The sequence below is a fragment of the Canis lupus genome, chromosome 31, assembly GCF_003254725.2.
Source record: "Canis lupus dingo isolate Sandy chromosome 31, ASM325472v2, whole genome shotgun sequence".
NCBI classification, from domain to species: Eukaryota; Metazoa; Chordata; class Mammalia; order Carnivora; family Canidae; genus Canis; species Canis lupus.
Window position 1 is genome coordinate 32,998,360 of NC_064273.1, and position 12,969 is coordinate 33,011,328.

General features: G+C 40.0%; 1 protein-coding gene across 8 annotated transcripts in view; it reads left to right on the top strand.

Annotated features, from left to right (window-relative positions):
- KCNJ15 (potassium inwardly rectifying channel subfamily J member 15) overlaps positions 1-8,101 on the top strand; it is a 79,211-nt gene extending 71,110 nt beyond the window's left edge. For all 8 annotated transcript variants that reach the window (XM_035709294.2, XM_049104615.1, XM_035709293.2 and 5 more), the window contains one exon: positions 241-8,101. In XM_035709294.2, the coding sequence (XP_035565187.1) occupies positions 258-1,388 (1,131 nt within the window). In that variant the 5' untranslated portion in view covers positions 241-257 and the 3' untranslated portion in view covers positions 1,389-8,101. The remainder of the gene's footprint in view (positions 1-240) is intronic.
- The last annotated feature ends 4,868 nt before the right edge of the window (positions 8,102-12,969 follow it).

Below are 12,969 nucleotides of genomic sequence, written 5' to 3' on the forward strand. Positions count from 1 at the left end.
GCAAATAAATTGGACAGTTGGCATTTAGCCCAGGTTTGCTGATCTCCAGAGTTCATGCTCCTCACTCCACCCTACTGTCTTCCTTAAGTACTGGTAGACTAGTCTTGCCTGCCAAATTCACCTTTCTTATATAGATCTATATACATTCCTACTTACTTCATTTGATTATCCTATTTCTGTTTTCTGGTTGTTCTACTACATGTGACAGTACCAGAACATCTTTCTTTGCCATTTCCTTAGGTGGTCGCAATAGCCTGATGATGGATGCCATTCACATCAGCATGTCCAGTGCTCCCCTGGTGAAGCACACGGCAGGAGCTGGGCTCAAAGCCAACAGGCCCCGAGTCATGTCCAAGAGTGGGCACAGCAATGTGAGAATTGACAAAGTGGATGGCATATACTTACTCTACCTTCAAGACTTGTGGACAACTGTCATTGACATGAAGTGGAGATATAAGCTCACCCTGTTTGCCGCCACATTCGTGATGACCTGGTTCCTTTTTGGAGTGATCTACTATGCCATTGCTTTTATTCATGGGGATTTAGAACCAAGTGAGGATGTTTCAAATCACACCCCCTGCATCATGAAAGTAGACTCTCTCACTGGAGCATTTCTGTTTTCTCTGGAATCCCAGACTACCATTGGCTATGGAGTCCGCTCCATCACTGAGGAATGCCCTCATGCCATTTTTTTGTTGGTTGCTCAGCTGGTCATTACGACCCTGATTGAGATCTTCATCACGGGCACCTTTCTGGCCAAGATTGCCAGACCCAAAAAGCGGGCAGAGACCATCAAGTTCAGCCACTGTGCGGTCATTACCAAGCAGAATGGGAAGCTGTGTTTGGTGATCCAGGTGGCGAACATGAGGAAGAGCCTCCTGATTCAGTGCCAGCTCTCAGGCAAGCTCCTCCAGACCCATGTCACCAAGGAGGGGGAGCGGATTCTGCTCAACCAAGCCACTGTCAAATTCCATGTGGACTCCTCTTCTGAGAGCCCCTTCCTCATCTTGCCCATGACATTCTACCACGTATTGGATGAGACGAGCCCCCTGAGAGATCTCACACCCCAGAACCTGAAGGAGAAGGAGTTTGAACTCGTGGTCCTCCTCAACGCCACCGTGGAATCCACCAGCGCAGTCTGCCAGAGTCGCACATCTTATATCCCAGAAGAGATCTACTGGGGCTTCGAGTTTGTGCCTGTGGTTTCTCTCTCAAAAAATGGAAAGTATGTGGCTGATTTCAGCCAGTTTGAACAGATCCGGAAGAGCCCGGATTGCACCTTTTACTGCGCAGATTCTGAGAAGCAGAAACTGGAAGAGAAGTACAGGCAGGAGGATCAGAGGGAAAGGGAACTGAGAACTCTTCTGTTACAACAGAGCAATGTCTGATGGCGGTGGCCACCCCTGGTTTGACTCTGTGAGCCATTTCCACCTCTGAGCTCCTTTCGAACGCAAAGGTCACCATGAGAATGGAAACGTGTAGATTCACTCTAAAACACTACACAGACATACAAAATCCACTTTTTTCCCTGGCACCTGAGCAAGCGTTTCTGTGTTTGAGAAGGTTCCTTTTCAACATGCTTTGTCTGAAGCAAACTCTCAAAATTCCTATTTTCTAAGGCGGGGCTGTATTTCCAAAAACTTGGTGTAGGGCAACTGAAATCATGTCGGGCTGGGTGGAGAGTTAGCAATGCTGCTGTTGAAAGGAAATGCATTTCTACACAGGATATCATCTATAACGCAAGGTATTTATTCTAAACAAGTATCAAAGACGTTATGGCCAAGAGTTGAAATGTGGTTCAGTATCCCTTTATACCGTTGCTTTATAACACCCTCTTTTTAGGCAGAGAAAATGTTATATTTAATGGAGGCTATCAGGTAATGGAGTCAAGGGACTCTGTGCTCACAAAAATAATAATTCCATTCTTACCTCTTTGCAATGGATTTAATTGTGCAGAGTGAAATAGAATCAATCAGGTATTAAGGACTGTGAAACATATACAAATGGAGTTGACTCCTTTGTTCACAGTAATTTTTTTGTTGGAATGTACTAGTCATTTTCTATTCAAAATATAGCTCACAAACCAGCAGTATCAGCACCATCCGGGAGCTTATTAGCAATATAGACTCTGTGGCCCCACCCGGACTTCGAGAAATAGTCTGTATCTTCACGAGACCTCCAAGTGATTTGTATACAAAAGAAAGCCTGAAACATGGAAAGTTTTCAGGGGAACTTTCTAAAGCCATAGCATGCCATGGGTCCCAAACCCACATGGTCTCCAGACCTGTCCTTCTTTCTTCAGCTTATTATTATGGGCCAATATTCTTATCAGCCATTTAGTTCCTTGTCTGTTAAAATTGTCCACTAAGGAACTGCCACTGATATTCCAAAATAAAAAAAAAATTACTTGAGAATAATGGTTGCCTCACTCATGCTAAGCATATGCATGTTGACTACAGTTAGCACAAAAGAAAAATGAAGCTGCGTTTCAATCAGAAATTTGCTCAGATGTTGAAGCCTACAAGGTTGGATGGGGCCATGAGGAACAAGAAGAGCCGAGGATAATGAATTCACATACAGATGACTCTTTGAAGCATGAATGGGATTGGATGATATGATGACATGTAAAGAATGCCTTCAATATTTAAATAAATCTCATGCAACTGAGTGGTACAAGGGTAACATTTTACTCTTGGCAGAACTTAGGGGCCATGTATTTCTTTGAGGCAAAGAATATACATGGGCTTGGACTGGTTAAACATGCAAAAGGTGAATTCTCATTTCATTCAAACCAGGACAGACTTGTGTACTCACTCAAGAAAAATGTGACTGTAAGTGGGTAGGCACTGTATAGAACTACACATGAGCCCACATACATGTACACACAGACACACACATGCACACACACACATCCATGCACATTCTAGCTTTTCAAGCATAATTGTGGAAATTATCAGTGAAAGACATTTGCAGTTAAGAAAGCAAGTCCTCGACAAATATGCTCACATATGTTTTATTCCACAAAACTTAAGAAACCAGGGCTCAGAGAAAAGGAGAAAGTAATCCAGATTCAGGTGATCAGTGAAATGATGCTATGGATTATAGCAAATGTAGTCATATCTTTATGCTACCACATTTTCAAATGTCCTTCCATGGGAGAGAGGATGTGGCTGAAATCTCTGACCTGGAGCCAAACATCTAACACAGATGTAAAAACAGCGGTAAAGTTAGTTCTAGAGGTTTAAAGGGCAATTTCAATGCACAAGAGGCTTTTTCTTTATTATTCAGGAATATTTTCTCTCTTTCTGTTAATAATTTAATGGCAGATTGTTTTAGATCTTCATTCTTCTAAAGAAATTATGTTAGTTTAGTTAGACATTAGCCCTTTAGTCATTATGTGTGGTTTTTTTTATTGTCTATTGTGCTATAATCGACAGGAAAATAATGCCACAGGCATGTTTACAGGTTTTCTGTTGCACTATTAAATTCTTTACACAGGATTTACATCAATGCTAATTTGAATGTGATCAAGATTAGGAAACTTGCATACTTCATTGTATTTGGTACAGTGATGTAGCATGAGATGGAGAAGTCTTTTGTTTGTTCATTTAGCATATCTATTTTAGCCAATCTGGAGGACTTGATCATTTGATCTTTTGCACTATACACAAGACAAATATGCAGTATCTTAAAAATCTTAAAAGCCAATACTTGTACAAGTCAATAGATTGTATTGTAATAGAATATCCTGTAAATAGTTTTAAACTTGTATCTGGTTTGAAAGTTAGCATTCCAAAAAAGAAAGAAAGAAAGAAAGAAAGAAAGAAAGAAAGAAAGAAAGAAAGAAAGAAAGAAAGAAAGAAAGAAGAAAGAAAGAAAGAAAGAAAGAAAGAAAGAAAGAAAGAAAGAAAGAAAGAAAAGAAAGAAAGTTAGCATTCCCTACTTATTATTACTTTCTACACAAAACTCTGGTGTTAACATACTAGCAAAAGATGTAGGTGGCAAACTTATTTCAATATATCTAAACAGTCTTTTGACTGAGACAGATTCAAGCTCAACACCCAACTAAGACATAATCAAACTAATGGAATGTTGTTGGCCCAAGAAGTCTTTTGTATTTTGAAACATTTCCAATACATCAGGCCTTCTCAGTGAGACCATTCAAATATGTCATGTTCCATTTGAAAAATCACAAAGTAAATAACAGCAAATCAGTGTAATATGAAAGCTGTGTCTAATTTCAGTAAGAAAATATATTGTACGTGCATGGTACCTAGTAGCCAATGGTCCCAGACAGCATAGCCAAGATTCACTCATTGATCCTCCCAAGGAGTCATCTTTGGAATCAGGTTGGAGTCACACATTAGTTCCTTTTCTCACTCGGGAAAATTATAGCACTAGATGAGACTCCGGAAATGTAAAATAACTGGCTAAAAGTGAAAAATGCTATGAATAAGTGGACCAGATATTGAGATGACTGTAAACAATTATTCATTTGAATTTTCTTTGAATTGAATTTTCAATTTTAATTGATAGTGATTTTGATAACATTGAATGTAAATTAAGATATATAAATAAGTGACACTTCTACTCCTATGTGATTCTTTCTCCCTTACTTGGATCCTCATATCATATCACCTCGAGAAACAAGGAAAGAGAGGTGAAAAGCAAAGAAGGCACTAGGCCTTTGCATTGGTAGCTGAGGAAAGGATTATCCCCACCTTTGGGCTCAGTTCTGTATTTTGTCACTATAGTCAAAGGGTCAGACATTTGACGCTCTGGTATAATGAATACTGCGAGCCTCTCAATCTTGGTTTTTCTTTCTTGCTAGACTTTTCTTTGCCTGTTAAGCATTTGAAACACATCATTTTGAATGCAGGTTATTTTATCAAAACTTTCTGAGATGGTATTTTTTAAATGAAATATTAGCATTTCAAGTCCTGATTTCCATATTCTGTGGTTTGCACTTGAATTCCAGCATTTGACTCCAGATAGGTCCAAGATGCACTTCATTTTCTTCCTCTGGGAAGACACACCTGAAAGTCTAAAAGTTTAACATTTCATTTGTAATTGATTAACTACCTACATTTAACCTTCTGTGAACCTCAGGTTATTTTTAATCAGAATCGGCTGCCCATCCTTCCTTGGGCCTATGGACAGCAATCCCCAGCCTTTAAGAAATACTGATGGATTTTTTTTTTAATTTTTATTTATTTATGGTAGTCACACACAGAGAGAGAGGCAGAGACATAGGCAGAGGGAGAAGCAGGCTCCATGCACCAGGAGCCCGATGTGGGATTCGATCCCAGGTCTCCAGTATCGTGCCCCGGGCCAAAGGCAGGTGCTAAACCGCTGCGCCACCCAGGGATCCCAAGAAACACTGATGAATTAAGACAAATTTTTTCCTGAAGTTGTTTTTTTTTTTAATTTTTTTTTTTTTTATGATAGTCACAGAGAGAGAGAGAGAGGCAGAGACATAGGCAGAGGGAGAAGCAGGCTCCAGGAGCCCGATGTGGGATTCGATCCCAGGTTTCCAGGATCGTGCCCTGGGCCAAAGGCAGGCGCCAAACCGCTGTGCCACCCAGGGATCCCGTTTCCTGAAGTTTTCCACTAAATACTTAACGAGAAAGAAACAGGAAGCAGAAATAAGACTTCAGCCACTTCATCTTTATCCTCTGTCAATTCTTCTGAGTTTACTTTCCTTTCTACTTAATGTGTGCTTCACTGGCTTTTCTTCATCTTTGTCATCTACTCTAACAAGTTAATTATCCTGTGGATTAAAAAAATTAACTCAAATTAGTAATTTGGGGGCATTTAGATGGCCAGAATTTGGGGACAGGGATTTTTATTTTTCAGTTGCTATGTTGCCAGTGTATAAGAAATAGAAAACCAACAAACAGCTAATTGCAGTTGATAGTTAATTCCTAATTAAATTACACTAATTGATTGTAGAAGTCAAAGGATATAATTGATATAGAAGCACAAAAGCCAAAGATGTCATATGTGTAGGTAAAAGCCATATAACTCGAATGGGTTGATAATACCAGAGTGAGGAATGTCGGACATGCTGTATCTACAGGATATGTCTTGTATTTAATTTTTGTCCAGCATCCTGTATTAAGATGCTATAAATGTTCTATATTCATTTTTTTCTTAGAAAATTTACAAAATTGCACAGCCAATTAGAAAAATATTTCAAATTTAACTAAATGTCTTGTATATTTGTTTGCTAAATCTGACAGTCCTGTAGAGAGTATTCACATCATCCCAAGCTATGCCCAGCTCTAGAAGAACAACAAACAAATATTCCTTCACTTGGAAGCAATATTTTTCATACAACCGGCAATAAAGGGAGTATTCCAGAAAAATATTTCGTTGGCTTGCCCCATTAGTAAAAGTAAATTTCAGCAAAACACAGAGGGCCTCTGATACATTCCATACAGTGCAAAATAGCATGTTTTTCGAGGATGTCTATCAGGGAAAGGCCTAGAATGATGGGTTCAAAGTCTCCTGCCACATGGTGTACAAGAGTCCTGGTTTCCAACCCCTGGCCAGAGAATCAGGCCAATGGTTAGAGTGGATTCCCAATGACCAGTGAGTGGGCAAAGCCAAAGATGGGGAAATCAACTGAAAAGTCCATCACCAAGCTTTTGCTTCACACCTCCCACCTCATGACGGTGTAACTATATTTCGCCAGGATCTTATCTTCATTCAAGGCCAAACTGTATCTAGTATCCAGGCATTCTGATGCCCTGAAGATACCCAATTTCACCCCTCAAAAATTATTCAAGAAAAAATAGAACTCATTCAAAATTAGACTCCAAGGAAGCTACCACAATTGATGGTCAAGTACCCATTAAAAAAAATCAGAAGTTGTTGACTCTGAGCTAGGAAATGTGACCTCTTAGTTTATCATTACTCTTATTGTTATTACTGCAAATGTCCTTAATATTATGGAAAAAGTAAAAAGCTTCCAAGAAGGTGATTGGAGGGGAGTTCAAAGGAGTGATTTTTTCATTCACTATAATTTAACTATATTCTTTCATCTGTAATCAAATCTTAAGATTAAGGATGTTGTATTAAATCAAATCATTACAGGAAGTATGACTGTATCAGGGACTTTTTACAAAAACAAACTTCCAGATCACCAGAGGAAGCTGTGTTTGTGTGCTGACAGAGTATTAAATAGCAGGCAGTACAGGAAGGCAGGATAACAGCCAACTTGGATCTATTTTGGAAGAATTATTTCTGTAGGGTGTCATGGAATTGTAAGTTACATAAAGTATGCTTTGGTAAACAGACATCTCCATTCCAAAAGGACCCACTCCAAAATACCACTTAATCAAATTCACGAGAATGTTATGGAGATCAAAATCCCAAATGACATGCAGATTTTACAAGCAAACAGTCCCACTACTTAGAAACCCTGGCAGTGGGGCGCCTGAGTGGCTCAGATGGTTAAGTGTCTGTGTTCGGCTTGGGTCGTGATCTTTGTCCAGGTCCTGGGATCAAGCCCCACATCCAGCTCCCGACTCAGCTGGGAGCCTGCTTCTGCCTCTGCCTCTCCCCCTACTCATTCTCTCTCTCTCTCTCTCTCTCTCTCTTTCTCTGTATCTCTTTGTCTCAATTGAATAAATAAAATCTTTTTTAAAAATTGAAAAAAAAAAGAACCCCTGGCAATGTGTGCATAGCAAAATCTTGATCATGCTTCTGTCTCTCGTTACATACAGCACTAGATTTGATGGCTGCCTGTATTATGCCACAAGATGAGTGTCCATGCTTCCCTATGATATTTGAACTGGTTCTATGCTTGGATTTGCCTAAGCAGAATCATGATTTACATTTCTCAAGATTGAGTTAGTACCAGTTGGTGTTGGAAATCTCATACTAACTGATTCCTATACTATGTCACCACCAAGCCCAATCAGACCATGACCAATCAGCTTGAAATATATACTTCCATGTTCTACAAACCCACACCTCGATTTGTCAAGCCATTTCTTGTTTTTGTAGGTATCTCCTCCTTTTCCTGTTTATATATGGAATCTCTCTAGTCTGTGAAACAATAGCAAGTACAATAAAGCTCATTTTACAATCTTGAGTTTCTTTTCATTTCATTGGAATGGTAACAGTGTCACAGTGGCACTCTGATGGAGAGGGATCTAGTATTTCCTTGAAGAGCTCAGAGGCTGTTTCCAGTGACAGCAACTACAATAATTTGGGACTGAGTAGGTACTAAAACCTTGTGAAGATGGGATTATCTGTCAGGGCCTGAAAGAATGTATTTCCCTTCCTTTTTTAGTCAAAGAAAAGAAAATGAAACCACTGTCTCATCTCTTTCTTTTGCCTCAATACTCTAGTGATCATTTCATTTTCATCACTGATTAAAGATTAACTATTTAACAACATCTTTTGAGCACCTCATCCTTTATCAAAGTCCTTTATGTTCCATTGCCCTTTTACTTTGATGGATTAAAAGAAAGAAAACACAATGTTATGTAACCCTTAAGGGCATCTTTACGGTGTAACTGTGGAACAGCACGCCTATTTAAAATCCACACAGCAGAGGTAAGCAATGGGGACAGCTGTAGTGCTGGAAGCACCTTGCTGGGGAAACCATCCACACATACAACAGAATAGCAGCAGTAGCTCCAACCCTGCTACAGGTGTCTCCTTGGAATCTTCTCTTTTGGAATCCTGGCTCATTCACTTCTACATTCTCGGTGGTGCTAAGACTCTGTTCTTTGAGTGAGAACGTGACAGTTGGAAATAAAAAAAGACTGGTGCCTATATTAAGAAGTCAAATTTGAGGATGCTGTCTGGGCAAGGAAACAAATTGTTTTCCAGAAAGTGCACAGTAATTTGGAACACAATAATAAGGCTCAGGAGTAGGAAACATTTTATTAATTTCAATTTGCACTGAATTTCTCAGACCCATATTTTTTTCTACCCCTTTATCTCAAGAATCTGCTTGCTCTTGTGGGGTCACCTTGGCCAAGAACAGAGCTCTCCATGTCCAAGACTTAAGATAGCTTTTCCTTTACCACACCATATCCCTGGGGCAGTGAATATGGGCATTTGTCACAGCAGCACGGGAAGCTTTGCTTCTGGGCTAGACACAAGGCATCCTGGAAGCTGTCATTTCTCTTCTCAGAAATCCTTGGTTTTGGTAACCTGCCTTCAAAAATGTTAGACAAACAAGTATAATGGTTTAATTTTTCATGCAAAAGTTCATACTCTTCCTGGAAATTCTTACTCATTTGAGATTTTTTGCCAAATTTCCTATATCTTTACTTGAATTTAATGTATCCATTATAGTGTTTAGCCTGTAATATATCTGAGTATCCCAAATGATTTTCACCCCAGGACCACTTTCTGTATATCTTAGACTTTCTTTTTTTTTTAAATTTTTATTTATTTATGATAGTCACACACAGAGAGAGAGAGGCAGAGACATAGACAGAGGGAGAAGCAGGCTCCATGCACCGGGAGCCCGACGTGGGATTCGATCCTGGGTCTCCAGGATCGCGCCCTGGGCCAAAGGCAGGCGCCAAACCGCTGCGCCACCCAGGGATCCCCTATCTTAGACTTTCTGAAGCTGTCAGAAACTCTTGCTTTTGACAGTACACCTTCTCTGTAAACTCTGTTTACGTGTGATTTAAAGATCTTCCACAACTCTGCTACAAACAATTAGACTCACAGTTTTATACCAACACAGAACAGTGTGTGGTTTTCCTTAACCCTTCACCATCTGGATGACCTCTACATGTGAAACATGTTGTAGCATGTCTTATTGCCAGTACCTTTCTTCTGTTCAAAACACACACACACACACACACACACACACACACACACACACACACATTTCATGATTTCTGGCCACACCTTGAATTTGCAGAGAACAAACCATACTATGCTTGTAGGGTTCTGAACACTTCAACAATGTCAAATATTTATTAGTCCATTATATACTTGGTAAAGGAGGTAGGACATTTCTGATCACCTATACTTTGCAGGAGAAGACCCTACTGTTCACTGAGGTTAGTGTCTTACCTACTGTGACCTAGCAAGCCAGCACAGCAATCTACAGTTTTCCTTCCTGCTCTCATTTACATTCTCCTAAATTTACAGTGTGAAATGTCATTATGGAGCTGATGACATAGGTCAAAATTGGGCAGAATGAATCACCCAGTGAAAGCATAAGGCTAGGAGTCTAGATAAATTCCATGAGGGCCTAGCATGCTGCAAGAGGCCTATTATTCAGAAGCCAAAACACACAGGATAAGGAGCTAGAAGGCAGAAAAGACATGCAGGAATCATTCTGGAAGGAAAGGACAGAGGGGCATGAATACCAGAGTCCAAACAGAGTCTACAGCCCTGCTATTCATCTAAGTAGGGGCAAATAGTCAAAGAATAGATGTAGGGGTGGCCAGGATTAAGAAATCCGGAAGGAAAGTCATGGTGACCAAGCAAATGTACTTTGTTTGGTTCAAGGTTCTTTATATTTATTGTCATAATGAATAATTGCAACATATTTCCTTAACACAGGTAAGCATTGTTAGGATCCCCATTTTACAGAAGATAAAACCGAGGCTCAGAGAAATTTATCAACTTGTCCAAAGCTATATAGCTAGTAAGGGACAGAACCATGAGTAAAGCCCAGACTGAACAAAGTGAAAGCTTGTCTTCTTCCCCAGTCTCTATCCTGCATCCCGGGTGGGCCCTTACACAAGGCATCCAAAGGAGCCTCGTGGATTTAGTGGTTGATGTTTTTGGAGCAAAACAACATTTGCTTGGCCCTCAAGTGTTTTTGCCAAGTAAAAACAAAAGCATGGTTGAGTTGCTGTGTCACCACAGACCTGGCCCATGAGGGCTGAATTAATGCTGAAGAACAGCAACACAAATAATAAAGGATTTTGTTTTTTTTGTTTTTTTTTTTTTTTTTTTTTTTTTTTTTTAATAATAAAGGATTTTGTTCGAGTGTTTCCTACTGTGGATGGCATGGTATGTTTCCAACCGGTTGTTTTGCTGTGTTCTGAAGACCTGACTTGTAAGGATTAATATTAGGATCTTTAGTGAAACTCCAAGGTAGATAATCACTTCAAGATCTTGGCTGATTGGGTGAGAGACAAAGAGAGTTTTATAGAGATAAGCAAATACTACAGAATCAGCAGAACTTTCTGGAATCTGGTACTGAGTATATGGAGCCTACTGGGGGCAAGTGAGTGGCCCCAGCACACACTGTCACTGCTATGATAATGGCCAAGGCTGGAGTGGGAGTGATCAGGATCCAGACACCAAGCAAAGCTAGAAACACATGATCACAAGGGAGTCTCTAGAAGCTGACTATGAAGGGAATTCTAATGGATAGGTCCTGACACCAGGAAAGACAGGTCTGCAAATATCCCCATTTTGTGGGCAAATGGGAGGGAAGGGTGGTATGAAACCACAACAGAGGATGAGATCAAGTGAGTGAAGTTTCAGGAGCAGGCCTCCAGTCCCAGGGTCTCCAAATCAGGAGCAGAATCCTGTCCCTAGGAATGCATGAAGAAAAGCAGGGAAGATCTTATTTCTGGAACAACAACAACAACAACAACAACAAAAAACTGAGGCTAGAATTCCAACACAAAGAGGCTGGCTGAGATAGGAATGGAACTGGGTAAAATATTGTGGCTTCTTCCTGGAAAGAAGTACAACTTGCTTTGTCAAGGAAGACTTGGTGAGGACTCAATGGCCCATCACATCTTCACTTCCCCTGAGTAGAATTCAAGCTGGAAACCAGAGCTCATGCTTTAGAGCTCACTAAAGCAAAGCTGGGAGGCCTAGAGGCAAGAACACCATTTTCCTTCCAGACATGGTGTGTAGTTTACTGACAGAAAAAGTAGTTCCTTGCTTTACTTAATATTTACTCAGCCAAGCCGGACACTTTAATAATCACCTGATTACAAAGCCACATCCTTGGAGTGCTGTGATCTCCACATTAATATTGACTTGGCAAATAAAAAAGCAACTGATAAACTCAACACCCAAAAAACAAATAATCCAGTCAGGAAATGGGCAGAAGATATGAACAGACATTTCTTCAAAAAAGACTTACAAATGGGCAATAGACACACGAGAAAATAAATGTATCATATCACTTGGCATCAGGGAAACACAAATCAAAGCCACAATGAGATACCACCTCACACCAGTCAGAATGGCTAAAATTAACAAGACAGGAAACAACAAATGTTAGCAAGGATGCAGAAAGGGTGAAGCCTCTTACACTGTTGGTGGGAATGCAAGCTGGTACAGCCACTCTGGAAAACAGTATGGAGGTTCCTTAAGAAGTTGAAAATAGAGCTACCCTATGACACACCAATTGCACTACTAGGTATTTACCCCAAAGATACAAATGTAGTGATCCCAAATGACACCTGCACCACAATGTTTATGGCAGCAATGTCCACAATAGCCAAACTGTGGGAAGAGCTGAGATGTCCATGGATAGAAGAATGGGTAAAGAAGATGTGGTATATATACAATGGAATCTTACTCAGCCATCAGAAAAGATGAATATTTACCATTTACATGGGCGTGGATGAAACCAGAGGGTATTATGCTGAGCAAAATAAGTCAATGAGAGAAAGACAATTATATGGTTTCACTCATATGTGGAATATAAGAAACAGTGAAGAGGATCATAGGGCCAGGGAGGGAAAACTGAATGGAAAATCATCAGAGAAGGAGAAAAACCATGAGAGACTCTTAACCTTAGGAAACAAACTGAGGGTTGCTAGAGGGGACTTGAGAGGGATGGGATAATTGGGTGATGGGCATTAAGGAGGGCACTTGATGTGATGAGCACTGAGTGTTACATGCAACTCATAAATTATTGAACACTACATCTGAAATTAATAAAGTACTAAATGTTGGCTAATTGAATTTAAAAAACTTTTTAAAAAATATTGATTTGGCAATGTTCCT